The sequence below is a fragment of the Agelaius phoeniceus genome, chromosome 2, assembly GCF_051311805.1.
Source record: "Agelaius phoeniceus isolate bAgePho1 chromosome 2, bAgePho1.hap1, whole genome shotgun sequence".
In the NCBI taxonomy this organism is placed as follows: Eukaryota; Metazoa; Chordata; class Aves; order Passeriformes; family Icteridae; genus Agelaius; species Agelaius phoeniceus.
The window spans coordinates 106,649,862-106,676,816 of NC_135266.1; the positions used below are offsets into that span (position 1 = coordinate 106,649,862).

At 37.0% G+C, this 26,955-nt stretch overlaps 1 protein-coding gene and 1 long non-coding RNA gene across 10 annotated transcripts in view; one reads left to right on the plus strand and one right to left on the minus strand.

Moving 5' to 3' along the window:
- LOC143693408 (uncharacterized) overlaps positions 1–2,923 on the plus strand; it is a 44,650-nt gene extending 41,727 nt beyond the window's left edge. For both annotated transcript variants that reach the window (XR_013181072.1, XR_013181073.1), the window contains one exon: positions 2,196–2,923. This is a non-coding gene — a long non-coding RNA (uncharacterized LOC143693408). The remainder of the gene's footprint in view (positions 1–2,195) is intronic.
- LOC129134979 (uncharacterized) overlaps positions 1–26,955 on the minus strand; it is a 279,312-nt gene that overhangs the window by 49,487 nt on the left and 202,870 nt on the right. For all 8 annotated transcript variants that reach the window (XR_013181070.1, XR_013181066.1, XR_013181065.1 and 5 more), the window contains one exon: positions 14,596–14,644. Coding sequence is in view for 1 of the 8 variants with exons in the window: in XM_077174500.1 (XP_077030615.1) it covers positions 14,596–14,644 (49 nt within the window). In the remaining 7 variants the exon portion in view is untranslated. The remainder of the gene's footprint in view (positions 1–14,595; positions 14,645–26,955) is intronic.

The window sequence follows — 26,955 nt, forward strand, 5'->3', positions numbered from 1 at the left end:
CTACATAAATATCAAACATTATGTGTACATCAGTGAAAGAATTCAAATTCCATAATGATACATGAATTCATGTAGCTTGTAGCTTGAGCACAGCCCATTGGATTTTATGATATTACGTATTTCTTCTTCCCCAGATACATTCACACACTGTGAATTTCATGTTAATATCCAAATTTTCTTCCTGGTGGAGAGACAGGAGCCTCATCACAGCCAAGATTACCATAGTGTAGCTGGAAACACATCTGACTTTAAGAGATTGTTCTAGTTCACACTCAACAGCAAAGGGTGACACATAAATAAGCACAGAATGATTATTGAAGAACCTGAAACATGTTGAACCATTAACCAGAACCAGACAGCACAGTAGCTTAGTGATTGGTTTGAAATTTTCAGTACTGGATGAATGACCAACACAAAGGAGATTTCAGAGGACCAACAAGCATCATGTACCTAAATGATGCTTTTTTTCTTTCCTAGTAATAAGTAGAAGACCTTTACTGCTTGTTTCAAATTGTGACAAGAGTCCTCAGTTGCCTTTCAACTTCTGTCTGCAATTCTGAACCATTAGCTTACAAAGACGGCATGAACTTGAGAACATTAAAGGCTTTTTATGTTAAACTTGCACAGTACCTAGGTCTTTGGGATCAAAGTCAAGAATTTGCATTTTTTCATTACAACAAAAACATGTAAAGTAAAATTTGGATAAGAGGAATCCAATATGAATATAACACTTTTTGATCACTACCACGTATATCCTGGCTTAAAAGCTGGGAGGCAGGGCTTGTTCCAGTGGCTCAGAGATAGGTATCTACAGAAAAATCTGCAGTTTGGGTGGAGGTAACTGTCTGGTTTGCTTTCCAGAAAGACTTGGGTGCTGGAGAGAGTCAGTTTACAGCAGTCACAGGACAATCATAAGGCGATATATTCAAAGGGTTGGCAGCTGCTGGGTGCCTACAGGAATACTTCTGGACTTACTGACATGCCACGATGTTTTTTACACTTTTCTGATTGTAGCAGGAAATTAAAGTTTACTAATCATTAAATCTATAAATGCATTGCTTTCAATTTGTTAACAGTTGGTTCATTCATTCACTACAACTCCAGTGGACTATGTTTGATCATGCTTCTGCTTCCTGAAAAGTATTTTTCTAAAACACTATGGTAACCAATGCTCACAGAGCATGAAACCAAGCAACCAGATTTGTGGAATGTGTTTCTGGATAGCTTTTATCTAGCAGGAAAAAAGCAGAATGCAACATGTAGGCAACAGTCCCCTTAGTTAAAATGCTGCTAAGTTCTGTAAGCAGAATCTAGTTTTTCCTCAGAGGATTAATCATAGTCATGGGATGGTGAATTCCTGGAATCATAGAAAGCTCATCTCATTCCAGCTCCCCTGCCATGAGCAGGGATGCCTTCCTCTAGACCAGGCTGCTCAGAGCCCCATCCAAGCTGGCCTTGAACACCTCCAGGGATGGGGCATCCCCAGCTTCTCTGGACAGTGTGTTCCAGTGCCTTTCCACCCTCACAATAAAGAATTTTATTCCTAGTTCAAGAGAAATAAACCTCCACAGGGAATGCCGATATCCTAGAATAATTTGAATGCTATATACCTGATTGAATGCAATGTTGTGCACAGAGCATGCAGAAACCTTGTCTTCACACAGTATGATGAACCTTTTATTTCCATGCTCTGGGAGAGGAGTTGGGCTGTATAATGTCTCTAGGCCTTAATCATGCAAGTTCTTACACCTGTATTAATCTGTACAATCAGCCTTCTCACTGAAATTGTAAGAACCTTCCAATGTGAGCAAGTCTGCAGAGCTTTGTTGACTATGGGAGCTTTAAAATCAAAGCCACCTACAACAGATATTGGGTTCTATTATGTAAACAATGAATTAGTGCAGTAAATTTCCTTTAAAATACTTTATCAATGTCTTTAGAGATGATCTAAACACCAACATATAACATTAAGATGAACTAAAACATTTGTCAATATGTCACTGTCTGCCTCAGATCATTACCTTCTGCTGGTGTCTACTGACAACTTGCACAAGTTTCAAATAACTAGCCAAGTGGCTTCTCCTATATATGGGGAGGATCTCCTAATAAATTGCCTCCTTATCTACATGGCAAAAATTTGTTTTTGACATGAGTAGCGTCTACTTGAATTTTCTCCTCCATTTCTGTCTTCAAAGGTATCAGCAATCCTTCCTGCTCAGGACATGGCTGTACATCTGGATGCCTAATGAAGAGCCTGAGATACACCACCAATCTAGATAAATAAACCTAAGGACTGCTTTGCTCTCAAAGGATTTGGCAACATACTACAAATACCTAATAATGAGAAAGAAAATGGATACAGTATTTGTATGCATTTTCAGTCACAATGTAAATCCTAATCTTGAAGTGTTTATAAACCAAGCATATCACAATAAATAGCATTTTCATCAAAAAAGGCTCCCTACCATAGTGCTGTTTTGTTGTAACCTCTTTTTCTGATTTTCATTCTGAAAACCATTTTTTTTTTCCTGCAGGAGAAAAATCACACTTTGCAACTTTGTATATAACAAAGTATTTCCTTTCCTTATTTTGGCAACTCCTCCCAAAAAGTCAGTACCTTTTGACTGAATGTGATGTGACCAAGCCCCCATTTACTTTGAATATTGAGGAGTTGCTTGCCAGCAATGACTTCTCTTGCTCGGGTGTCTGATTCATCCTGAGCTCCTCTGTAGATGCTGCAGGGTGTGTGTGCACTCAGACAGGTGTGCAGCCAAAGAACCCCTCTGAAAATATTGCTTGGCAATGAAATGCATGCATTCCTCTCTTGAGTATAACAGGAGAGGAATACAGAATATTCCTATGTCTATGACAGAATAAATCCTTCAACTCTCTCAGACCCCATCTCTCTCTCATGAGGCCCTCTTTGGAATTAGGGGAATTAGGTTCTGGAGCAGAGGACACAAGAGACTAGGATGGGTTTGTGGGTGCTGTAAAAAATTAAAGCTCTTTACAGATAAGTCATACATTTTTTTCTGATTTTGGCTTTGGGCATTGCACCCCTGTAGTACTGCAATAAACTGCAACTAAGAAAACTCACTTCTGGAGAGGAAGAGTGATTGATAAGCTGCTGCAGTTGAGAAAGCAGATTCTACTACTGATATTATATTGTACAATGTAAACCATAAAGTCTGCAAAAACATTTATGCAGAAACCAGTCCAGCTTCAGGCAAGGTCAAACTGTGAGTTCCTAGGGGTACTATACACATAGGATGATTAAAAACTGTGATGCAACTGCCTGTTGATAACATGCCCATGTGTGAATACCTTTTCCACCCATAGTCTGAGTTAACTACTCTTATCTGACCACTTAAATATCTCAGGTCACTCAAATCAGCAAATAATTACAACCAGGAAAATATGTAGCTTTGCCTTTTCAGGATTTGTGAAAACAGAATTATCCATAAACTGACATAGGTAAAAATTCAGGACAGTTTTTATATGATACCTGGGACTGAACCCCAGCCATGTATTATTTTCTGATTTAAACTTATAGCAGGGTGAAAACTGGTATTTCAGGTCCTGTGTCCTTTCTAGTTAAAGAAAATTTTCAAAATGAAACATCCATTTGATATTTGACATAACTTTGAACTCTGCAATGGCCATGTGAAAGACAGTTGCAACACTTAGAAAACGACCTGTGGCACAAAATAAAAACTATGCAAGGACATCCTGTTCTCAACAGGCTTCAGGCTCATTTTGCAAATAACAGATTTATAAGCTATTAGACATTAATTAAAATAAACTGATCAATTAATTTCAAAGTCTGACACAGATGGATAATTATCCATTTAATTAGTTGGACATTTCTTAAACACATACTGTGCACGGATATTTTTAGTATGTTAATCTAGAAATTCTTCAGAAATTTTCTTCATTAACAATTACTATAACCCAAAATTTTCTTGGACCTTGCTGCAGAAACTGACACAGAAATGCATCAGGATTGCAGAGGTTTTTAAAATATCATAAAACTCAGTTTACATTTCATAGATAGGGTCCTTTCAAATGTTTAATATGTTTCTAATCCATAGTTTTTTAGCTTGTGTTTATTTACAGAGGCCTTTCAGCCCCATTGCTTATATATTTTCAGCTTCTTTTTTGTCCTGGGCACTGAATACAGTTTTATTTTTGTGGGGTTTTTTGGAGAAGAGTTTGATTTTTTTTTTTTTTTTTGATTGGTTTGGTTATGGTTTTGGGATTTTTTTTGAGGTTATAGTTTGTTTTGGTTTTTCCTTTTTTGCTTATTTTTTCCTATTTTATTATTTATTTTTCTTTTTTAGCTTAATTGAATTTGCTTAATCTCCATATAAATCTTTCTTTGAGTATATTCTGCTTGCAGTTTGTCTGGGTACCTCTGCAGCATCACTCAGTGAGAACAAAAGGTCACAGTTTCCAGGGTACAACAATCCTTTCTAGGGACAGGAGCATTTACCAAAGGAAAGAGGCTCCAAAACCCCATCTGCCCTGGGAACAATCTCACAGAAGAGATAAAAGGATACTATATTCTGGACATTTTGTTCCTTTCCAAATAAAATACTGAGTTGATTAAAATCCAAGAGTTGAAAAATCTGGCATTTTCTGTAGGTTGTAGTACCTTTAAACAATCTGTCAGACATTTCTGAACTACTCTTGAAACAGATACCAACCTTCATGGATCAAACATCAACCTCTTGATAACCTAAACTTCCAAAAGTCTTTTCTGTGTTAGCCAGAACATATCAATGTGTTTTCTTTCCCCCAATTAGATATCATTTTCATTCCTGCTCTTTCCTCCTCTCATTTAGTATTTACACATGTGGAATATTTTAATATCTAAGCAAGTTTTCACATTTCTCCTACTCAGTCTTCCCCCAAGCCTGCAGGTGTCATCCTGCAATGGCAGAGTGCTGAGGTACAAACCCATAGTGTAATGCACCACCAGAAAATAATCAGATATTATGATAATAAGAGCAGCATAGTAACCTATGTGGAATAAAGTAAATCTTGTTCATTCTGATCTTCGCTCCCAATTTGGATTTTTGTGCTTTGAAGGAACTTATTTCCTGGAAGTACATCTATGATGCAGTATTTAAATGACAGCATCATTAACAGAAATTATTTTCCTCTGTATAATCAAGCCTATTGTATTGATAACAACTTCTAGGAATATTTAATTGCCATTCAAACACTTAACCACACAAATACCTACTCTTTATTCTAACGTGAGGTGTAATTTATCTGCTTGTTACTGTTAGAAAAGTTGTGTGCAGGGAAAAAGACATTGCTCCATAATCCATGTGGCCTGTATTTCATAATTCCTCATTGTTAAAATGTTTTATTTGGATTAGAGAGGTCCATTTTTTCCTCTTATTTCTGTTTACCTTTTCCTGTTGGAATATAATCTAATCTAAGTATTTTCTTCCTCCTTTTTGCTCTTCTCTCTTCGGAGTGACAAATGTACTTAATGATCTAGATTTCTATCATATTTTAACTTCACCCAATACCAGTCCCTAAAGATTCCTACTTTTTAACTAGAGTACAAAACAAGAAATCTCAGTATACGTATAAGAATTTTTTTTGCATTTCTTTGAATTAAGACAATAGATGATAAAATTTAAACTAAGTAATAATATTTTATCTATATCGTACATGTAGATATCTATCAAATGTTGTACATAATTACAATATCATTAAATTAATATTTTGTAGATGTTTGCACAGAATAATTTTATTTGGTTTTATTTAGAATCTGTGTGCTTTTTCCAGTGTACCTTTCTTTTTTTCTAGAGGAATAAGCAGTTTCATGATCAGTACATTTTTAACAAATTTTGATAGAGAAACATTAGAAGGTGTAATGCTCCACATGATATATTTTGTTCAGTTCAGATATAAAATTCATTCACTTTAGGTGTGTAAAAGATATTTATCCTCCTTAAACTGAAAATACTAATATATCTAACCATGATGTTGCTGGTGATATTTTCATAGTATTGTCATTACACCTACATGCTTATAGTCAAGTCTGCTGGTTAATTTAAGTCACCAAGCAAGACTTCTCCACTGCCAGTTCATTTCTTAATTCAAAGAAATGTTGTGTTTTTAAACTAAAATTACTTTTAGATAATTTGTCTAAAAGAATACATGTGAATTGAAGCCCAGAATGTCCATGTGAACAGAATGTGAACAATATTCTGCAGTACTTCACAAAAAAAATAGGGTAACCAATGGGGAGCAAGAAATCCCAGCACTTCAGGGCACAGGTACACTGCTATTAATGGGCAGCATTGATCAGAAAAATAAAACACTGACTTTCAGATGCTACCAAGATTCTAGAAATGCTGTGATTGTTTGCAAACTTTGGCAGTTCATTTGCTTGCTTAGTTGCTGTGTGGAATTCTGGCATTCAAATCCAGGTGTTAAGAGCAGTTCACAAACTAAGATGAACAGGAACCATGTTTGTGTGAGACTGGCTGGGGTGGCAAGGAGGAAGGCATGGCCTAAGCCTGAGCACCTAGAATTGCTATTTTTTCAAAGCGAGTGACACCATCATATGCATAAATGTAAGTCTGAAGTGGGAGTACAAGCAGGACTCAGAATAAGCCATTAAACCTGTTTTTTTTCCCCCCATATGCTGCTTAGGGGCAAAACATAGTAGTGCTATATGCTAGAAGCAGAAAAAGCAATTCAGATTCTGCTCCATAAGAAGAAAAAGTTATTAAAAAATGTCTTTTTGGTACTGCTTGAAATGCATAATCTGTTTTTAAAGTGCTGAGCACAATATAAATGCAGATTGTGCTAGATTCTACTAACCAAAAAGCCTAGTCACAGCGTTATGACAGCTTTATGACATTTAAACATCATAGCATGTAAAAACATGGAAGAGATGGCAGGTGGGAGGAAGTACTTGATATTCAAGAGAAAATATTAATGGATGTGTCTAAAATGTAACTACTTTTTAACATGTCATGCTTAGGAATATTTGCATAATATTATCCTTTAAATTGCAGTGTGTACATATTAATTTCACAGTGTCACTCCCAATAAGTCTGGCATCTGTACATTCAATGGGCCCAGTCTAGCACACTTGCATCTCTTTATCACAGACATTTGGAGTCTCAATTTAACAAGTGACTCAAAAGGAAGACAACCCAAACAGGCATAAAGATTTTGGGGAAAAATGGAAAGCCCCCAAACACATTATGTTCTAGGAAACCATATCTCACAACGTGAAGAGTTGTCCCAAGCTACCTTCTACCCTTTCCTCAAATATATTGTTTCTTAAATTACACTTCTTCCTCTGGATAATGCCTGTTATCTAAGTACTCAAAGTCCAAAATCTGTTTCAACCTGCAGAAGAGATGAGAAAGAAAGGACAACGGAACAGTTTAGAAACAGGAAGCTTAAAAAAAGCCCAAATTAAAAACCTCAGTGCTGAAGAACAATAAAGCAAAGCACAATGCTCCATGTATGCCCTTAGTGCTTGGTGTTACAGAGTTCCTAGCATATTTTTACCTCTTCCATTCTGCACTCTCCCCTTTTCCCTAGGAAGTACATCATTAGATGCATGTGAAATGTGGCTGTATTTTTTTCCCCTCTAGTTTTAAAAATATTATGCTTTTTATTTGCAGAATGAGTCAAGCTGGAAGGGACCACAGTGGGTCACCTGGCCCCAGCCCCCTGCTCAAGCAGGGTCATCCCAGAGCACATGGCACAGGGTTGTGTCCAGACACTTAAATGCTCAATAGAAATAGACAAAAAACCCCAGAGCTGTATGTGTATGATCTCATTATCAATCTGAACAAAGTCTTCTCTTCTATATGGTGGCATTTTGGACTTTAGTTTGGGGCTCATTTGCAGTGGGAAGCAGGAATTGTACCATAGATCCTGCAAGCCCACGCTGAAAAATGAGTTTTTTCTTGTACTACGTGCCGCCATTAAAGGCAAAAACACTCTGCAATATTTAAGGTTTCTACTCTGTAACTCTTGAAAGCATGAAGAGAACATTGCAAGGAGACTGAGACTCACCATGAGTATGAATTTGAGCACCCATTTTCTAGCAGGTCCCTGCCACCTTAGGTATTCAGAATGACACATGGGGAGCACATTCAGACCTGTAAATCTGCCACTCACTTGCTCTCATATATTTCCCTTCGTAACATAAGCGACTTCCTCAGAACTTAATTTCTTCACAGTGCAGTTTCTACTTAAGAAGGAGATGTGCCTGCTCAAAAAGCATTTTGTTTTGTTTTGAAACCATTGTAAGCTAATAGGATACAGAATCTTTAGGACATATTAACATCTTAGAAAATTGGCAGAAAAAGCTCTATAATCTCACTTATTTAATTTGTTGTAGCTGTTGGCCTTTCCAACAGTGCAATTGTAAAAAGGTTGGAAAATATTTTAGCTCATTTTTATTAAGCCATCCCTCCTCATCCTTTCTAGAATTTTCTTCCTTATTATTTCCTTAATTTCATTCAAGTAGATCAGAAAACAAAGTTGTCAACACTGTGTAAAAACTATCCCCAGAGAGGGTTAGAAAAATGAAACTGTTGAGAAATCATAAGAAAATTGTAGAACAGCTGTTCATCTTTGCTATATATAATGAAAATTAACAAAAAAACCTTCAGACATAAAAGATGCAATAATAAAAATAGCATCCTGAAGATAAACTACAAAATAATACTGCAAGTATATTTAGGTGAAATTTCCCTTAAATGTTCCAGGAAAAAACTACTTAAAACTAAGCCTTTGACAGTTTTTAAGATGTTGTAAAAATAAAGCAAGTTAGTATCTCATCCAGTAATTCATTTTGAGAAAATGCCAAAGCCACAATAGTTATATCTCTACTGTTCCAAGATGAGGTTTGTAGCTCTCAGCTCCTGTAGCTTCTGACATTCTACTGCCTGGAGATATATGAGGGAAAAAAATCACATACACTGCCCTATTTTTACATGTATGACTAATTTCTAAAAGTAGATTGGAAGCTCTACAGAATGAAATCAATGAGATGGTTCTGCTGAAATCTTAACACTTCAGGTAACCAATAATTTATGTTTCATTTGCGGCTTCCTCATGAAAATAAGAAAATATAGAATGAAGAAAAAAGGCATAAAAAGCAATTGCCTTAAAGACTTCCTTTACAATTGTTTAAAAGGTGTGAAATAATTTTTTCAGACTTCCTCCTCCTTGTAGTAATGATTGTAAAAATATTGCATAGAGGATGGTATTAAAAAAAACAATTTATTTTTGAGTCTTGGCTATTCTTTCTTATATAAACACTGTTTGAAGTCTGAAGTTAGAATGAACCTTTGAATACATCCTGTCTAACTACTGAGGCTACAAAGTCAAAGAGAGCATGAAAGGAGGAGCTCTTTCATACTCACACCCAAATGATTAAGCATTAATGAAATTATTAAACTTTGCAAGACTGATAGCAGGAGAAAAAAGAGTTGCCAAGTTTGCTGAGAGCCTGACCCTGAAAGAGGCCTCCTGTGCTCATACAAAGATCTATCAAAATCTGCCTTTTCTCAAAACAAGGGCTTGCTCTGTCTGGTCCAAGAGCAGAGCCCATATATGTGTACTCTGACAACATTGTATGGAACTCTGCATAAGGAATATTAAAAACATTTTAATTGGTTAGTTAGCTTAAGGCTCTATGGTTGGGCTTTCCCAGGTCTGCAGGCACAGCACAAAAAGTGACACCAGGTATTCCACACCCATCAGAACTATTTACAATACTATTGTTTTGTACTACCAATACAACTACTATTCTAAGGCTGTATTTAATTTCAAATGATCCCTAAATAATCTTATTTTCCTTTAAGAAAGGAAAGAAGGGAGACAAGAGTTTGGATCCTGACTTCTCAAGTGTACACAGTGGGCCAGGACAACAGCTCTGATCTAGGAATAAAGGCTGGATTTGCCTTCCCCAACCAGTTCTCTCCCAGGGAGTGAAGCACACACTACTTTTATTCTTCAGGGGCAGCTCCTCTCCCTGCCAGGGTGAGATCTGCACAGGAGGGGCTGGGTCCACCTAAAGTTTTGTTTTAACTGTGTAGGTGCAGGATCTGACTCAGCACACATCAAACCTGTGACCAAAGAGAGGGGGAATTTCTGGTGATATCCTCCTGCTAGGAAAAGGGAGGTTATGTGTGCTAACACCCTGAAGAAAGCCCCTGAGTAGCAGAAAAAACTTGGAGAGATTTTCCATCCAAATCATCCCCAGGATTTAGTACAGCTGACCAGCAGATATTGCCACATAAGAAATGAAAATGCAAGTGAATTTAGGACTAGTTAAATAAAAATACTGCCAACAAAAATATATATGTAAAGTTAGTATCACTTCTGGGGTCTTCCATTGCTGATACAAACAGAAGAAAAATACCCTCTTAGTAAATGAAATGCCACAACAGCAAAACCCTCAAGACACCTTTTTATAATCACTAGTGTTAAAATTCATATTCTTGCACATCCAAGCTGAAAAAGAAACAGCCCTTCTAACAAATTTAAACCTCTCTCAAAAAATGCACATATTCGTATATTCTTGTCACCAATTAAAACAAAGGGCCCAGAAGAGCAATTATTTACTACTGGGCATTATGAAAACTTTCTCTGCATTAAGTTATTTTCAGTAGTCAAAATATTTAATCAAATGAACGGAATTGCATTTTTTAAAAAATAAAAGTTCTGCCTTTTAATGGACTTTTTGCACTCACTCAGAGATTTGTGGAATTTTGAGTACAAATGTATGCAAAGCCCTAGACTTGGTGAAGAAATTACTCCTGCTTTTTTATGGCTGTTAAGTTTTCAGGGGCAAACTGAAATTATTTCATCTGTGCTGATCCTGTATGAAATTCATCCCTGTGCACAGAAACAAACACACAGTTTTATGCCATACAAAGACTTCAGAATAATAGCAATATAGAAACTATAACATGAGATGAAACCTGGGGCTCCTAAGTCCAGAGCCGTGTTTCTGAGAGAGCCAGGACCAGGTATTTACAAGGAGGTTCAAGTGAAGTACAATTATAGAGAACCACTGGTTTATTTAATTCCAGCTTGTATGACTTTTGATTTATAATTTGTGAATAGATGTCCTTATGCATCTGAGACCTGAGTGGAGAGTAATTAGGTGAATCCTGTGGTTTTGTTCAAGTGTAACACTGGCAACCAGATTCTGCTTGTGAAAACTGTGAATCCAATTTTCACTCACAATGGCTGTTCCTTAGAGTTTGTTCTGTATCTGCCAGTAATTTGATGAGCTACAATAGTTCTAACTTGCTAAAACCTCTGAGCATTTCAAAAAGGCCTCATTGGAGTACAAAAAACTTCTGAAAGAATTGCCATGCCATTTACCAGAGCTATTATGGAATACACTTCTAAGATATTTTTTGCCTCAAAATAGTTATTTAGAGCTCTTATTATTTCATATGGAATTCAAATTTACTCCTTGAAATGAAAATACAAGATACCACCAGTTGTTTAAAACATTTAAAATTAAGAAATTAAAAAGTAAGCCTTTTCCTGTTGGATTTTCTATATTATAGATAATTTCTGGTTCTCAATTTGTGTACTGCATAGAAATTGTGTAATAACAATGCAACCATACTATTAGAAGACTTTCAAAGCCTCTGAGAATTTCAGTAGCCTGACAAACTTTAAAATACAGCTATTTGTCAGAGTGCTAATTCTTGTAAGAATTGTTGCTGATCAAATATCTCTGGAAAATTCTGCTTTTGGACAGTATGGCAACAGCACCCCAGTATCTCAGTCAGCAGGAAGCCTTGCAGGCTCACATTGTCCTACCCTATAAATATAAACAGAATCAGGGGCTCACCAAAAACCTGAATAATCTTTAGAATACTTTGATTCACATTTTAAGTTGGTAAAGAGCAATGAAAGGTGCCAAACCAGCTTGCATTTCAGTACCAGTGTTGAAGACCAGCACAGCCCTCCATGTTGAGCTGGTCATCACCTGATTCAGCCAAGCCTTTTACTTCATCACAGACATGTTCATTACATATAAATATTCACAATAATACAATTAATTCATTGAAATTTAGGGAGTACATGCAAAGATACGTTGTACTCATGGAGCAGAAGTATCCATTGTGGCTCATTTTTTTGTACCTCATTTTTTGTAGCATTTTTTTTTGCTCATTTTCCATTGTACCTCATAAAGCCTACAAGCATCACTATTAAGGGCAAAGGAGGCCATAAACAAAGTCAGTAAGGAGAGCAAACAGTTCAGAGAATCATAAAATCATAGGATGGCCTGGATTGGAAGGGATCTCAAAGATCATCTTGGACCACTTCTTGAGATTCTCCAGTTTGTATGAAATTTTTTTGGGGGATCTAATCTCTGCCTTTGGACTTAGCTTCTTGAAAAAAATGTCACTGACTGCTAGACATATTTTATCCAGAAACATAGACCAGGGAATCTTTGAGAGTGGTGGCCAAAGAAAGAAAGTATGGAAGGTGTAGGGATGAAGTGGGAGAGAGTAATTTGTTCACAGAAAATAAAGTTTTGATGAATTTTATTTCACTCTTTTAATTAAAGTAATTAAAAAAAAATTATCCTGTCAAAGACATGTTTGGGGAAATCTTTCTAAATTACATTGATTTTTTGTTTCAGAAAAATGATTAATGATATTTAAAGAGAGGGTATTAAAAAATAAATTAAATTAGCTATTTTAGCCATAATGATTTGTTTTCTTGGATATCTCATATTGATAAATAAACCAATTATTATTTCAAATCAATCAAAGCATTACAATTGCATTACAATTTATATCTGTAAGGCAAACACCATGACAAATTCTGGTGATGGAAACATCTTTACATATGAAGAAAAAGATCAGACAGTATCAACAGCCATCTTTTTGCTAGAGCTGGTAAAGTTAATGGATTCATTTATTGTTAATAATTATATCTAGCAATGTTTTGAACAAAATATCATAATAAAATACCAGAATAATAAATCTTGGAGAAATGACTAATTTGAATATGCAGAAAACCCAGAAAAAGAAAGCCCAGATGTTGGGGGTGAAAAGAATATTTTTTTGTTTTGGGGATTTTTTTGTTGTTGTTCTTTGATCAGTAGTCCAAACTTTTAATATGAAAATCTTTTGAAAAGTTCTTAAGACTAACATTTGAAATCACTAGGTAATTTTAAACCAAGATTTTCTCTTTCTTTGCAAGTGTGATTGCAGACTAATTTGCAAACAAAACCCAGGAATATCCCACTAGGCACCCAAAAGGCAGCACAGGCTGAAGCAAATATCCATTTTTTAAAGGACATAAAAGGTATTGGGAGCAATTTGTCTAAAAAAAATTTCAGGAGAACATTCAAAGGGATGAAATTTCTCCTTGGTGAACTGAGACTGAAAAGGCTTTTTAAGTGTTGGCAGCACCACAGAAAAACCCAATGTCAAGAAGTTAGAATAATGAGAGGATGATCAAAGAACAGTTTATCTAAATTAAAGGTGAGATTACCAGTACTGATAAAAAGGTAGAGCTATGGACTATTTTTACATAAAATAAGAAAAATACTTGCAAAGGAACACCATGACCTTATTTATTATTTTGGCTGGTTTTGGTTATTCTAGCCAGGGCTAAGATAAGCCTATAAAAAAGCACAAAAACTTTTAATCTAAGGCAAACTATGTCTATATACTGTGAACATAATATTCCATCCAAAATAGCAACTTTAATTCAAGTTGTCCACATTTTATAAAAAAAAGATAAAAAAATATCATATGTGTGTAGGCAATATTAAAGCTGCACTGCATGTAAATAATATTGCCCATCTCTCTCATAATGATAAAAGAGGTGGACAAAAAAGGTGCTTTCTGCAAACTACCTACAAAAACAGCCAGTCAAACTGAAATTCCACAGGTAAAACACAGAATTCAGCCTATGAACCTAGGCACAGCAAGAGTGTAAGTTGGTGCTTTACCTTAATTTTTTTTATTCCAATGAAACCAGATCATTGCCTCTAAATTCATTAATTTCTGAATTGTATTTTGTTAATTTCAGAAATGGTGTTTATAAATTTCCAAAGCCATCTCTACTTCCCAACAGTCACTAGAGCATTGCTTTGCCATTCCCATGGTGTTAAAATACCAATAACATCCCTGGAGTTCTCAGCAGATGGTTTTGTTTGTAATGCTGAAATTCTGGTAAGTAGAAGGAAATAGATAGCAAAAAAACGTTCCACTTGTAAGACTTTGATAAAAACAAAAAAAGCCCATAAATATCAATGTAAAATGTGAGGAAAGAAGGAGAAAAGAAAAGAAGGGAGAGAAACACTAGAAGTTCAAACATCTGGAAAATGTGGTAAATTTCCTAATTGAAAATGATAGCACTCTTAAAATTGTAACTGTCTTGCTTTTGCGTTTTTCAAATGAAAAACTAACAAAAGCTTTTTGAATATATTTATAATAGATTTTGCAAATTTTATCCAACAATTCAGAACACCAGTCTCTCAGAATTAGTTGTCAAATGTCTGGGAAACATTTTTTCTGAAAAAAAGTATGACTGTGAATATTTGCTTACCTGTTAAACAAAATTCACTGGCCGGAGCAAAACGCATTGTAAAAGAAACCTGCAAAGCAGAAAAAAAACTTCATTATAATTTATTTATCTTTCTCATATTTTTGATGAAAAATTTAGTAATGAGTGGTTATTCCTATATAGAAAATGCAAGCAGCAATATCATTCTAAATGAAAAGCCTTTTAAAATCTAGCAGGTCCCTGTTTGTTCAGAAGGTTCCTGACTGTGGAGCAGGATTAACTTATAAACAGAACTAAACCCAACAGACATACCAAACCATGCTGAGCAAAAAATGTTTGAGGTTATCTGTTACATAGGTGGCATCAACTTTTGTATATTTTTATTCAAATCCAAATGTATAACTATCATTATATCATAATGATATCAATATAAGATACTCAGATGTTCAGATGGTGAAAAGTATTTATCATTAAATGTTCTTCAAGGAACTGAAATATACAGTTACTTTACTTTCTATAATATTTAAAATAAACATATTGTCAAAAAGAGCATTATTAAGATTGTTATGTGATGAATATTAACATCAAAAAAGCCAAGTTTTTAGCCTTCCTGAGCAACTTTTATTTTTTTCAATGAGTAGGGAATATGCTAGAGTTCTTAATTACTTAGTCACACAGTATTTCCATGGGAATTCCTCTTCAGCCTATGCACAAACAGACATTCAAGAAGTTCAAGCACTGATATTTTGTTAAATTTCATTGATTGACCTGTCGTCTGGAGAGACATTAAATAAGTAGTATTCAAATCCTCATAGAAAAAAAGGGTGATAATTTTGTTATGGTCCATATATTCTAATCATGAATGCTTTGACTGAGTTGCAAACACTGCACAACTCAAGTTCAGCAAATTCCTTTGCAGGAATAACATTGTCCCAGATGAGTTCCTCAGGGCCAAGAAATCAGACTGAAAACTGAGTGCTTAATTTGGATCACATGGACTCATTTTTTTGCAGAGGACTCAGAATTATACCAGACTTTATATATTCAAGGCCCTGCTCAAAGATTTCAGTTGAAAACAAACAGCGAGCACATTGCAAATAATTTTCTTGATAAGTAAATATCTAAGAAGTGTGTTTGGATTGGATATAATCTTCAGAAATTCTGTTAGGAAGAATGATATCTGCCAACCACTATCACCAGCTCCAGTGCTAGAAGATGCAGATGATCTTCCTCAAGGTCAGGGAATAACTGACAGCACATTCCATCCTTTCCACATACTCTTGTGACAGAATGGGTTTTTTTGGGAGTGTTTCACCAGACATTTATTGACCCCAAAGAAAGAAACACAGCTTCAATCCTGGACTCTGGAAGCTGAGTCTTATAATAGGAAGTGTAAAAACAATGTCAAAAGACTCTTGAAGAGGATTATGGTGACACAGAAAGACAGTTCTTTCACCTCTCTACCAGCCCTCTGAGACAGCAGTTTCTGCCATGTGGAACATCTTTCCATGAATATGTGTAGGCCAACATTCCTTACATCTTTCACGAAAAGGGAAACTACTGACCATGATGCTGGGAATTTTGGAATGGACCAACAAACAGCAGCAAGAAAAGGTACAGACAACATGCAAACCCCATCAAATCAGCCCAGTATTCAGCAAAGCCTAGAGTGTATCTTGCTTAAAATAAAGGTTTCTGTTGTTACATTAGCATCTTTCTGATGTAGTCAGGCTAGTTTATCTAAATTCAGAAACTCTGATTTAGGTCAGACATCTTTGAACTGAAAGGATCGTGTCCTCACCATCTCCTCAGCCATCTGCCTGTTTGTGACTTTTGAGAACATCTATCTCATTTCAGAAAGATTTATGTGTGAGTCCTAACCACAGCCCTGTTACTGGGTTTGCACCACTGGACAGTGCATGCAACTGTAGATAAAACAGTTTCCCCGCTCAGATCTAATAGCAGGGAAACAGTTTAACAGCAAGAGAGTTTGAACAAATGCAAAAACAAGGAAAAGATGACTGATGATGGGATAAAGGATAAAATAAATGGGTGAGTGTGCTTTTGTAAGATTTGCTGAACATAATCTTTTTTCTGAGGTCCTACATGGGAATGAGATCTACTATGAAAAAAACAAAAACAAAAAACCAAAACCTAAAAACCCCAAATGTAAAACCAACAGAAAACATAACCAGAATCTGTTCTGTTGAAGAAAGCCACATTTGCATGAGAAGGACTACCACTATGTGCACTAAAAGACAGCAGCCTCTGCCAATGACTGCTCATCTCCCTTTTTTGCTGACAGTGTTGTTAGGCCACCAGTTATGTCCCACCAACCCCAATCACTCACGGTTAGACTCCAGTACCAAGCATGGATGCTCCTGATCATTACATTTGTTTAGCATTAGAGAGCAAACTGCCTTTCCTTGTTAGACTTTAGACTTCTGGGTACTTTTGCTGTTCCTTTCAGTAACAACATGATGTGCATGAAAACTAGCAAGGGTAAATGCACTCATGAGAGATGGGATGCAATTTGCAGATTTGGCCAGGTCCCAGAACTGTGGTGGCCACCCATCCCTGCTGATGCTGACATTGCTGCCAGCACTCCTGAACCAGCCAAAATCCCTGAACCTCTGACTCTGCTCTGGGAAAAAAACAGCAGCTCCACTTCCCTCATTAATTGTGTCACAGCCTCTTTCAGAGCAAAAGATACTGCTCACTCCTCCTTAGTCAACTTATCTCTGCTTTGCTTAGAGAAAATAGTTTCAATTCTTTACCTTATAGTGAATCACAAACAAGCTGTTATCCCCACTTGCTCTAGAGGAACAGGCATCATAAAGAGTCTGATGAAAGACAGGGTTTTTTAACTTGTGAAATGGAGAAAGTTTCCCTCCTAGTTTCCAGAGTCAGTCACCAAATTCTTATTTTCAAATTGAGCACATATGATATAAAAAGCATCAAGTTACAGGAACAATTACCATGCAATTCTGAAGATACAATTTTCACAATCCCTTTAGAGGAGAACAGTATTTTTATTCTCTTTTTATCCCTCAAACATTTTAATAATAATCCTATTTTATGGATATTAATTTTAAGTCATAATGATAATTGGAAAGGTATTGATTTCAATGGGAGTTAAGGACTAAATACCTTTATATGGAGCCAAAGCCTTCATCCTATTAAATCTCTACATTTATTGTCTGCACACAAATCATTATAAAGCAAGCATTACTCAAGAAAGAACTCAAAAGCAAGAGAAAAGCCCAATTAACAAGGAATTCAATGCAATTATGGAAGTTCGGAAGTTGCCTGGGGTGGTGTTTGCCTGTAAATCATTGGGGAAGATGAAAAGGGAAGAGTTTGTTTCATCCCCACTTTCAAAGTATTTTTTTCACTTCAGGTCCACATTGTTAATTTTTAAACCTGAAGTATCAGGACTTCCACAAAGTCAGGGCTTGGGAACAAAGATGCCATTAACTGGGTTTCTGGGGGATCTTTATTTTGCAACACTCATCAGTGCTGGGGTTACTTTTATCAGTAGCTGGAGTTCTTGTCTATAGCTCTTGGATGTTTGTACATAATTAAACTGGCTTTTCTGACCCTAGTCCTGTAGACATTAAAATCAGCTCAGCACAAACAGTCCTGGAATGCACATTATAATACCTGAACTTCTTCCATCCCATCTCACACCCATTTATGTGAAAAAGGGAAAAGAAATAGGAACAGAGAGCCCACAGAAACGTACACTAAGTAATTGAAGTAAGGACTTTTTGATGTATTAAAATCAACCTTATTTTATTATTATAGACTCAAGTCTTCCTATAAAAAATGGCTTTGCACATCCTCCACCTAACCATGGAGAAAAGAAATTTATCAGTTTAGATGCCTGCTTAAAAAAGTTGTGAGAATGGGAAGCATCTCAGTTGATGGTAACATCAAGGCATTTCAGAACAGCACAAATTTCATTGCACAGTGTTTTTATGGCCTTTTTTTGTGTAATACTGCAATGGCCCTCATACACCTTGCACCAGCAACACACTGGGCTGGTTACAAACACAATAACAAATATGCCCAGTGAACTTTGAGACCTGCAAATTCCTGCCTTTCAGAATGTCTCTGTTTTAACCCCTGTGTCAGCTACCCACAGCTTTCCAGCTTGGAATCAAGTTCCTGTTCTCAAGGTGGATTCAGATATACCATGATACATCACTCTTGGGGTCAAGATGTTTCTTTTCCCAGTTTTTATCCATAACACTTCCCTAGAATACAACCAGTGGAACCTAGCAAGTGTTCCCAGGGCGTTCCCAGTGCTCCTAGGACACTGGTAACTCTACTGAACCAATTTACACATTTCAGGAAGAAAAGGATAATAATACTGGAGATGGTAATAAGTGCATGCAAAAATAGCTAACAAAATCAATCAAATCCTCTAAATTTCATCAAAAATGCTGACAACTGTTGAATTTAAATGTTTAACAAATGCCCCTTTTTTAATGCATGTTGCCAGCTGAACAGGATCGATCTGAAAAGACTGAGAAGTCATATTTAGTTAAAAAGAAAACATGAAGAAGTTACCTACTAGTACCTCAGTTACTAGTAAACCTGGACTGGATAATTTTGTAGGCAAAAAAAGGTGTTCATGGTATTTTTGATATCTCAATCAAATAGCAAGGTCTCTCTCTCTCTCTCTCTTTCTTTCTTTCTTATGTATTTGTGCGACAAAACCCACAAACTATTTAGAGGGATTTTCATCATATGGATTTTCAAATTTCTAAAAAAATTATTTTGTGAATGGTTGTCTCAAAAGCATAATACAGAAAAATGAATCAAATATTTTATAAAATGAATTTGAGTTCTTCAAGATTTTTTTGCAAATTATGACTGATTTGTGGGTAAAAATTTAATTTTTTCTTTCCCCAGTGAGATCTATTCTACTTTGCAAGGCTTCAAGCTCACTTCAGTTCTTAAATTAGGGATAAAACTGGACTCAAACATAGGCTTTGCTAATTGCAGTCAGATTCCTACAACAGTACCCAAGCAATGACCAATTTATCAACACAAAGCTCATATAACTGTTTTCATTTTGTTAGTAGTAGTTTCAGTCACTGCTGCAAAAAGAAAGGACAAAATCTTTAAAATCTTTTTTTACTCCTAAAATATTTAGACCAGTATTGGTTTTAATATATTTTCTAGGGGTTGAATTGCACTGTGAACCCATTTTGCAGAAAAAGAGAGAAGTAAAACCTCCACTGCATTTGGAGGAGGATTGGAGGCACATCCACACCTCCCACTGAGTCAGCATCCCCTGGAGCTCACTTCCCGTGGCAGCTACTTTGTGGGGCACCCAGAGCAGATCCACAGCCAGGCAACCCCCCTGGAAATCACCCTCTTCATCTCCCTTCAGTAGGCAAACAGCAGATTTGTGCTTTCCTCTTCTTCCCTGCAGCTTCTTCAGGTCCAAAGTATTCTTCCAAGGAGAAGAAATCCCTCATCCAAATACTAGCAGGAGCAAAACTATCCTGTTCCAGACGGTGAAAAAATACTACACAGGAATAGTAGCTCACAAACTGATCTTAAATACCTCACTATAGGTGCAGAGTAACTCCATTAAACTATACACCAGAAAAAAAAAAAAAGCATATCCTGCTCAGCTCTGGTTTATTACATTAGCATTTCTTTTTGATTAAAAAAAATCCAAAAAAACCACAGAAGAGTAAGCACTATATTAGTTATTTATTTAATAGAGTAACTTGGTTAAGATTTTTGGCATTGATTCAGTTGAGCTTTGTAATTTGTCTTGTAACATTTTTCTATATACCACATGAATGGAAAGCTGAGATTCAAAGAACAGAAAAGCCACAAGTTACATAACAATGGCTGCAAAGTGGAATTTTTTTAAAAGTCATAATAGGTATAATTAGCTAAATAGAAAATAATCACATTATATTTCAGTGCATCTTTAAAATGTTCCAGATGTTTTATGCTTTCGGTACTTCATTTGTATTTACTTAAATCCTTCTTAAACAAGGTTTGTACAGGAACAGTACATAGACCTGACAGCTAAATGCCAAATTGCTCATTTTTTCACTAGTGTGACTAAACAGGAGAAATTTATATTCTGTCTGCTGCTCACCCCCTTGAACAAGCCAAACAAAAACCTCATCTAGCAAATCTATCCGAATGTAGTGTTATTCAGGAGGTGAGATAGGATGACATGTCACTCTGTACTTTTGGTTTTTTCTATGAAATTGAATGGTCTTAGCAAAGCAAAGAAAAACACAAAGCAAGGCAAAAGACCTCTAATCCCTAAGATTCTCAAAGATCATTCTCAAAAATTTCATCTTCCAAATCCAGTCAGATTCTCTCTGTACTTACACTTTACCCTAAAGATTATTCTCTACGTTAAAATTTTGATATCTCTTGTTAGAAAAACTCCAGCTCATCTTTCCCGATACAGCTTCACTATTCCCTCTGCTTTCCCTTTTGTTGACTGCCTCATCTCTCGGTATTTTTCCACACAAGTCACATTCCCCACCCATAACTATTTTTGCCTCGGGAACCTGTTGCCTCCATGGCCAAGCCCTTACTCACGATGCTCCTGGCGCTGTCCTGACGCGGGACGAGCCGCGGCTCCGTCGGTCGCCCATGGACAGCCCGGCTCCCTCTCACAGCCCGGCGCAGACAACTGGAGCTGGTGGAATTTACAGCACCACCGTGACCTCTGCCTTTAACCTTGAAAGAGCTCTGTTATCTCTAGAGCACCCTTCTTCCCTCTGCTAAAACAGACGGATTCCCTGCAGAGGTTTTTCAGCTGGAGAGAAGTGTTTCAATAATTGTTCTTCTTCTGACTATTCTAACACAGAAATCTCACACAAAATTATTTTCTTTGCTGCAAATTATAAATCTTCTGATTTTTGATCCTTCTGTGATGTCCTCCTATGCACGACTTCATCCACAACATTAGTGTTTCACTAGTTAAATAAATTGACATCAGTATTTCAGTAGCTGCTACTGTTACTCTCTCCCTCTTCTCCAACATATTCTTCCTCTCCTTTTCCAACTCCCCAGTTGTGTCTTGAGCTATATAGTCTATCAGAAGAAAAATCCTCCTTCAAGAATCCTTCTTCTATCCTTTTTCCTGATTCTCTTCCATATTTTTGCTCCTGTATGTCTGACTTCCAAAAAGATGTATCCATTCTAGAAATATTCCCTCTTATAAAGTACCTGCTTGTGTTGCTCCTCCACTTCCTCCTCTCTCAATGCAGAATTTCAGAAGAGCCTTCTCTCATTCCCTGGCATCCCCTTGGACCAAGCAATTCAATATTTTTCTACTTTAGTCATGTCCAGCCAGAGCTCAAAGAACTCCCTTCCACCAAGAAGTGTCTCTTGGTTCTTACACAAGAGCAGTTCAGTGCATTGCTGATATTTCCATCCTCTAAGGTTCACTGGGCCTCTGTCTCCCAAGATATTAATGAATCCCTGGTGCATGGATACCACATATACACATTCCAGCCAAAACTGTGCTTTGAGGTACTTAGACAAGCTTCCTTACTGAATAAGCCAAGCACTTAACAAGCTTTAGGTATTTATGCCCACAACAGCCCTGTAAGAGATCCCTATTTTTACCTGATGGGGAACTGAGGCATAGGAAAACTACTTATGCTACTTAACATTAGGATATCTGTGATAACTCAGGAACCACGACTAAGTCTCTGATAACCCAGACTAGAATGCCAATCTAAAGACCATTCCTCCCACTTCCTGAGTGATAAGGGTTCAGCAAATCTTATGTATGTGGACTTTCTCCTGCTGCCCCTGGAATGTTCTGTGCATAGATGAGCTATCTTGGCTGGCTTGAAAGCAAAATATGGAGTGTCTTTTCCTCCCTCTATACACCTTTAGACAGAAACTGGTTAGCCAGTAGTATTTTGCTGTGTGCAGAATTTTTTAGTCTTTGATACAAAAATTGATGTTCCTATAGCTATAAACATATGCAGTTAAAGAAAAGCAAAACTAAAAAAAAAAAAAAAAAACAGAAGAAAGGGCAGAAGGAAGAAACATTCTATGCCTGGTTTGTGTACAGAATTCCAAAGCAATTGTAAAATCCATGCTGTTTTCAGTACCATCTTATTTCTTCTTAATTCCTCAGGAAAATATGTCTCATCACACCATACTGTTCAACACCCTTTGTTAAAGCTTTCACCAAATATGGAGCAAAAAATAAAAATTCTAAACATCGCTGCCTTCAGGAGAGTGATACCCACTTTATTTACTGAAGACTGGGATTTTCTCCCTGCACCTGAGTCTGTTTAAATGAGATAGCTCCACTATATCATGAAGAAATACTGCCTACATAGAGATAGCAGCCAGAGGTAGCCACTATGACTTTGCCAGTACAACTCCTCAGATACAGAGTTATTACAAATTATTATCTCTATCAGACAGGTAAGTCTGCTGAAGTGAGGGGAAGAGACAGGAGAATGAAGAGGAAAAGGTGATGAAAGCAAACAGTGCTTGTAAGTCATGTGCCTAATACAGACAAATCATAAATAAAAATGATTTCCAGTGAACCAGTAACACTTCAGGAGACAAAATGTTTTTATACCTCATTAAACAAAATTTCTTTTTCCTAGGACTAAAACTGTAAAACCTCTATATCCAAGTTTATTTGAACTTCAAAAAAAACAAATATTCATTCCAAATAGCATCAACTTTATTAAACAGGACATCTGCTTCGTTGATGCTAATTACTTTCCACGTCCCATGTATTGAGCTAGTCAGCCTTAGTCTATTGTTTATTCTCCAAGTTTCTCAAGATCAGATGAAAATAATACCTGACAATGAGGAGTCCTTTTAAAAAACTTAGACTGCATCTATATACATAACTTTGTTATGTTCCCATAACAAAGCATGGTTTGTGCACAGCTGAAACATCTCTTATCTAGTTCACTTTATCATTTATAACCTACCAAGCAATATCAAGAATGTTGAATATAGCAGCTTAAAATTATATCACAGGAATAGGAAGAAATGGCCAGTTGTGCTCCAGGGAAGAAATAACTGTGTTCTTAACTCATTTAATATGATCATGAAATTGTTTGTGTATAAAAGTATAAATACTCCTGTAGTGATCAAGGGGAAGTTTTGAGATCCATTAGCTTCTATAAATACTAGATCAGCAAATATTTTTTATGAGAATCTATACGAGCACCACTGCTGGACTGCTTGGAACACTTCATGCTTTTGTAATGTACAGACAAGTCAGTTCTACCAATATATGCTATCCCCTGTTTCCATGTACACATCAGAGCTACAAGGTCCATTTATATATAATAGATCTAGATTAAATTAGCTCAATTTATGTATATGTCCCAAGCTGCAACTTTTAAGCTGGACCACACTTAACCAAAAGAGAAAAAACCCCAACCAACCAACTGAACATATTTTAAATAAGGTCCTATGTGCCCTGAAGTCTGGCACAATCTTAAACCATAACAAGGCCATAAGTATGGTACTCTCAAGTACCAACACTAAAATGTATCTAGTTTAATATATCTTACAGATGGCAGTATTTTGCCACAGCAAGGAGATCTTGGCAGGGAAGCACAGAAAACAATAAAAACTGAAGCTTTTAGAACTGGATTTTCAGAAACTGGCTTCCATGTTTGAAGATAGTCTGGAAGTAAAGCTTTTAATTTCCTCTGAAGCTGTTGCCAAGAACACAAAAAACCTTGAAAGGAGGAGATGAATGAAGTGGGTTGTGGAATGTAAGGATTTGCAGCAGCAGGATGCTCTGGTGTTGTCCCGTGGAAGAGAAGACACTGAAGTTTGGTCTATTTGCAAAAATCTCAAACTACTGAAAGTAAAGCTAACTACTAATCCCCCCTCAATTGTACAGGCTAGGGGTCTAGGGTACTCAGCCTTGCAGCAATCACAAAGTCCTTGTAGAAGTACAGTTGCATCTTTGTGACTTACAGTTAACTTTCCATGATTCCTATTTATCTACAAAACCACCTTAACAGAGTCAAGGAAAAGGAAAGATTGTGTGACTTAAAACTAGCACCAACAAAAAGTTGGACTTCAGTCAGCAGAAGCCTTTCCTTGCTTCCTGTGTCCCAAACATTGCCCTTAGAATAATTCCTGTCTTTTGCATCTTCATCCTTTGCTCACTGGGGTTGGGGGCTGCAGGGGCAGAGCCAGGGGCAAAGGGTTGCCAGGGCAGTGTGGTGCCAATCCCTCTCCAGCCCCTTCCTGCAGCTCCCAGTGAGGTCCATGTGGCACAGTGGTTGCTCACGCTTCTTCCAGTAGGAGGATTTACTCCTAACACCTTCCTACTCCTCCTGGAAGAGAGGAGGCAGAAGGCATGGTGAGTCACCACTGCCTACCTGCACAACCTGTGGATGCACCACTTTGCCTCATCCTCCTCACAGGAGAACTGGCAAAATCCCACACGATTCCTGAGAGATTTCCACTTTGCTGTCTCTTACTGAAAGCAGACTTTACCATCTAGAAGGAAAAGCAACTGAGCACAGAATGCTTTGTGGTTTGGTGGGCAAGGCTCCTGGCAAACACAGGAACCAGGCCTCCAGCCTTCTGTGGTCTTTCCTTGCAGCACTCAACATACTGATTAAAAGCTGCTGGGAGCCTGTAAGATGTCACAAGATAAACTCCAGAAGTATTGTAGGATTTAAAAACAGAGAAGAAAACATATGCATATCTCTGCACATGCAAGGCAGTACACAAACAAGTGGGCAAAACAAACCTCATAAGAGCTTCCAAAGTTTTGCTTCATTTTTATCTATTGGTAAAAGAAAACCACTGCACTATCATTGAGAGGAGGATCTTCAGTTTGTGTTCTCCAAAAGGCTCAGTAGTCCTTTGATTAAATAGGATTGGGAATCACTTCTATAAAGCAGTCATCACAGTAACAGCAGAGAAGCTCCCAAGTAAATTAGGTCTGCACTGTACAGCACCAGCTCAGCTGAGAGGAGTTATTTTCTCTTCAACCCATTCTTTATTGTGGGGGGTTTTCCCTTTAAAAAAATGTTGAGTGACTGAAAGAATGTTTTATAATCATCACTCTGCTGCTGGTAGTGGAAATACTTTGTCAAGAAAACCTCTGGAAGCTGTGTTTGGAAAGAGTTTTCCCTATAAGATACTCATTTACTGAGGATCGCATTTTCAAAAGCCAGCTTGTCATATCACAGCATTTTTCTTCTCATTTCCTTGACCATTTTATGTTCAAATAAAATTGTTCAAATGATATCATCAGCTCCTGGTTATGTTCTCTATATTTTTATTTTATATCTTTTTATATTTTATTAAATTTCCTGGCTCCTGAATTAGTAAACATGACTGTTATCATAAGCAAGTAGCCATCCATAAGCAATCTAGTTCCACTTTCCTTGTGACATGTTCCAGGTTAAGGAGGAAAGCTAAAGGTTAAAATGAAGCCATGAAACAATGGATTTTGTATCTTGGTTTTATCCTGCTCAAGTTCTTCCCAACAGCCATTGGATATACCTTCAGCTTCCAGCCTGTAGATCCTTCCAAGGAAACCCTGCCCATGAGGCAGATGAGCCAAGCCACAAAGAGCAGGGTGGTGCACATCACATACTGAGATATGCAGGTAACAAAGGGAAAGCTGCTGCTTTTTTTTTGCAACACAATAGGAAAGTCTACCTTAAAAACTGCCCAGAGCTCATCAGAGATGGCTGAAATTCCAATACTTTCTCCAGTGAATTGCTCAATACTATTTTCCTCAATCTGCAGTAGATGAGAGCTTTTTAAAAAATGAGCAAGCATGACTCATTTTTATGACCAATGCACCATTCGCAAAACGCTTTCCAACCAGATTGCAGTTCAAATAAGACATGTGTATTGTTGCAAAACAAAATATGCTGGCTGAACAGAATGTATTCATCTATATTAGTTTTTCTTTCTAAATCCAGCACACTGTGAGCTAAATTAATCTGCTGAGTGCTAAATTCATCTACTGAGAGCTACTGTAGATTCAGGGAAATGTTTTGAGTGCTGTAGCAAACAAGTCTCCCTCACTCAGGAGCCCTCTGTGGGCTGCTGGTGTTTTAACCATTTTGTCTGCTTCCAAGCAAGGGAGCAGCTGATAGACGAGGGAAATGCTCATTGATTTGCAGGGGCAGCAGCACAGCCAATCAGCCCTGGAAGGAGGCACAAGCACGGATCTCTCCAAGTATGCATATTTATATGCAGCTGTCGTACCTCCAAGTCTCCAGTGAATACCCAGTGCTTGTGTGGCCACCAAGACACACAATGCTACCCTGCAGCCTGCTCTTGCTTCACTCTGGTAGGGGGAGATGCACTATACAGAAACACATTGCATTTTCCCTGGCTTGGCTACCCCAGCAAATTACATGCTTAATG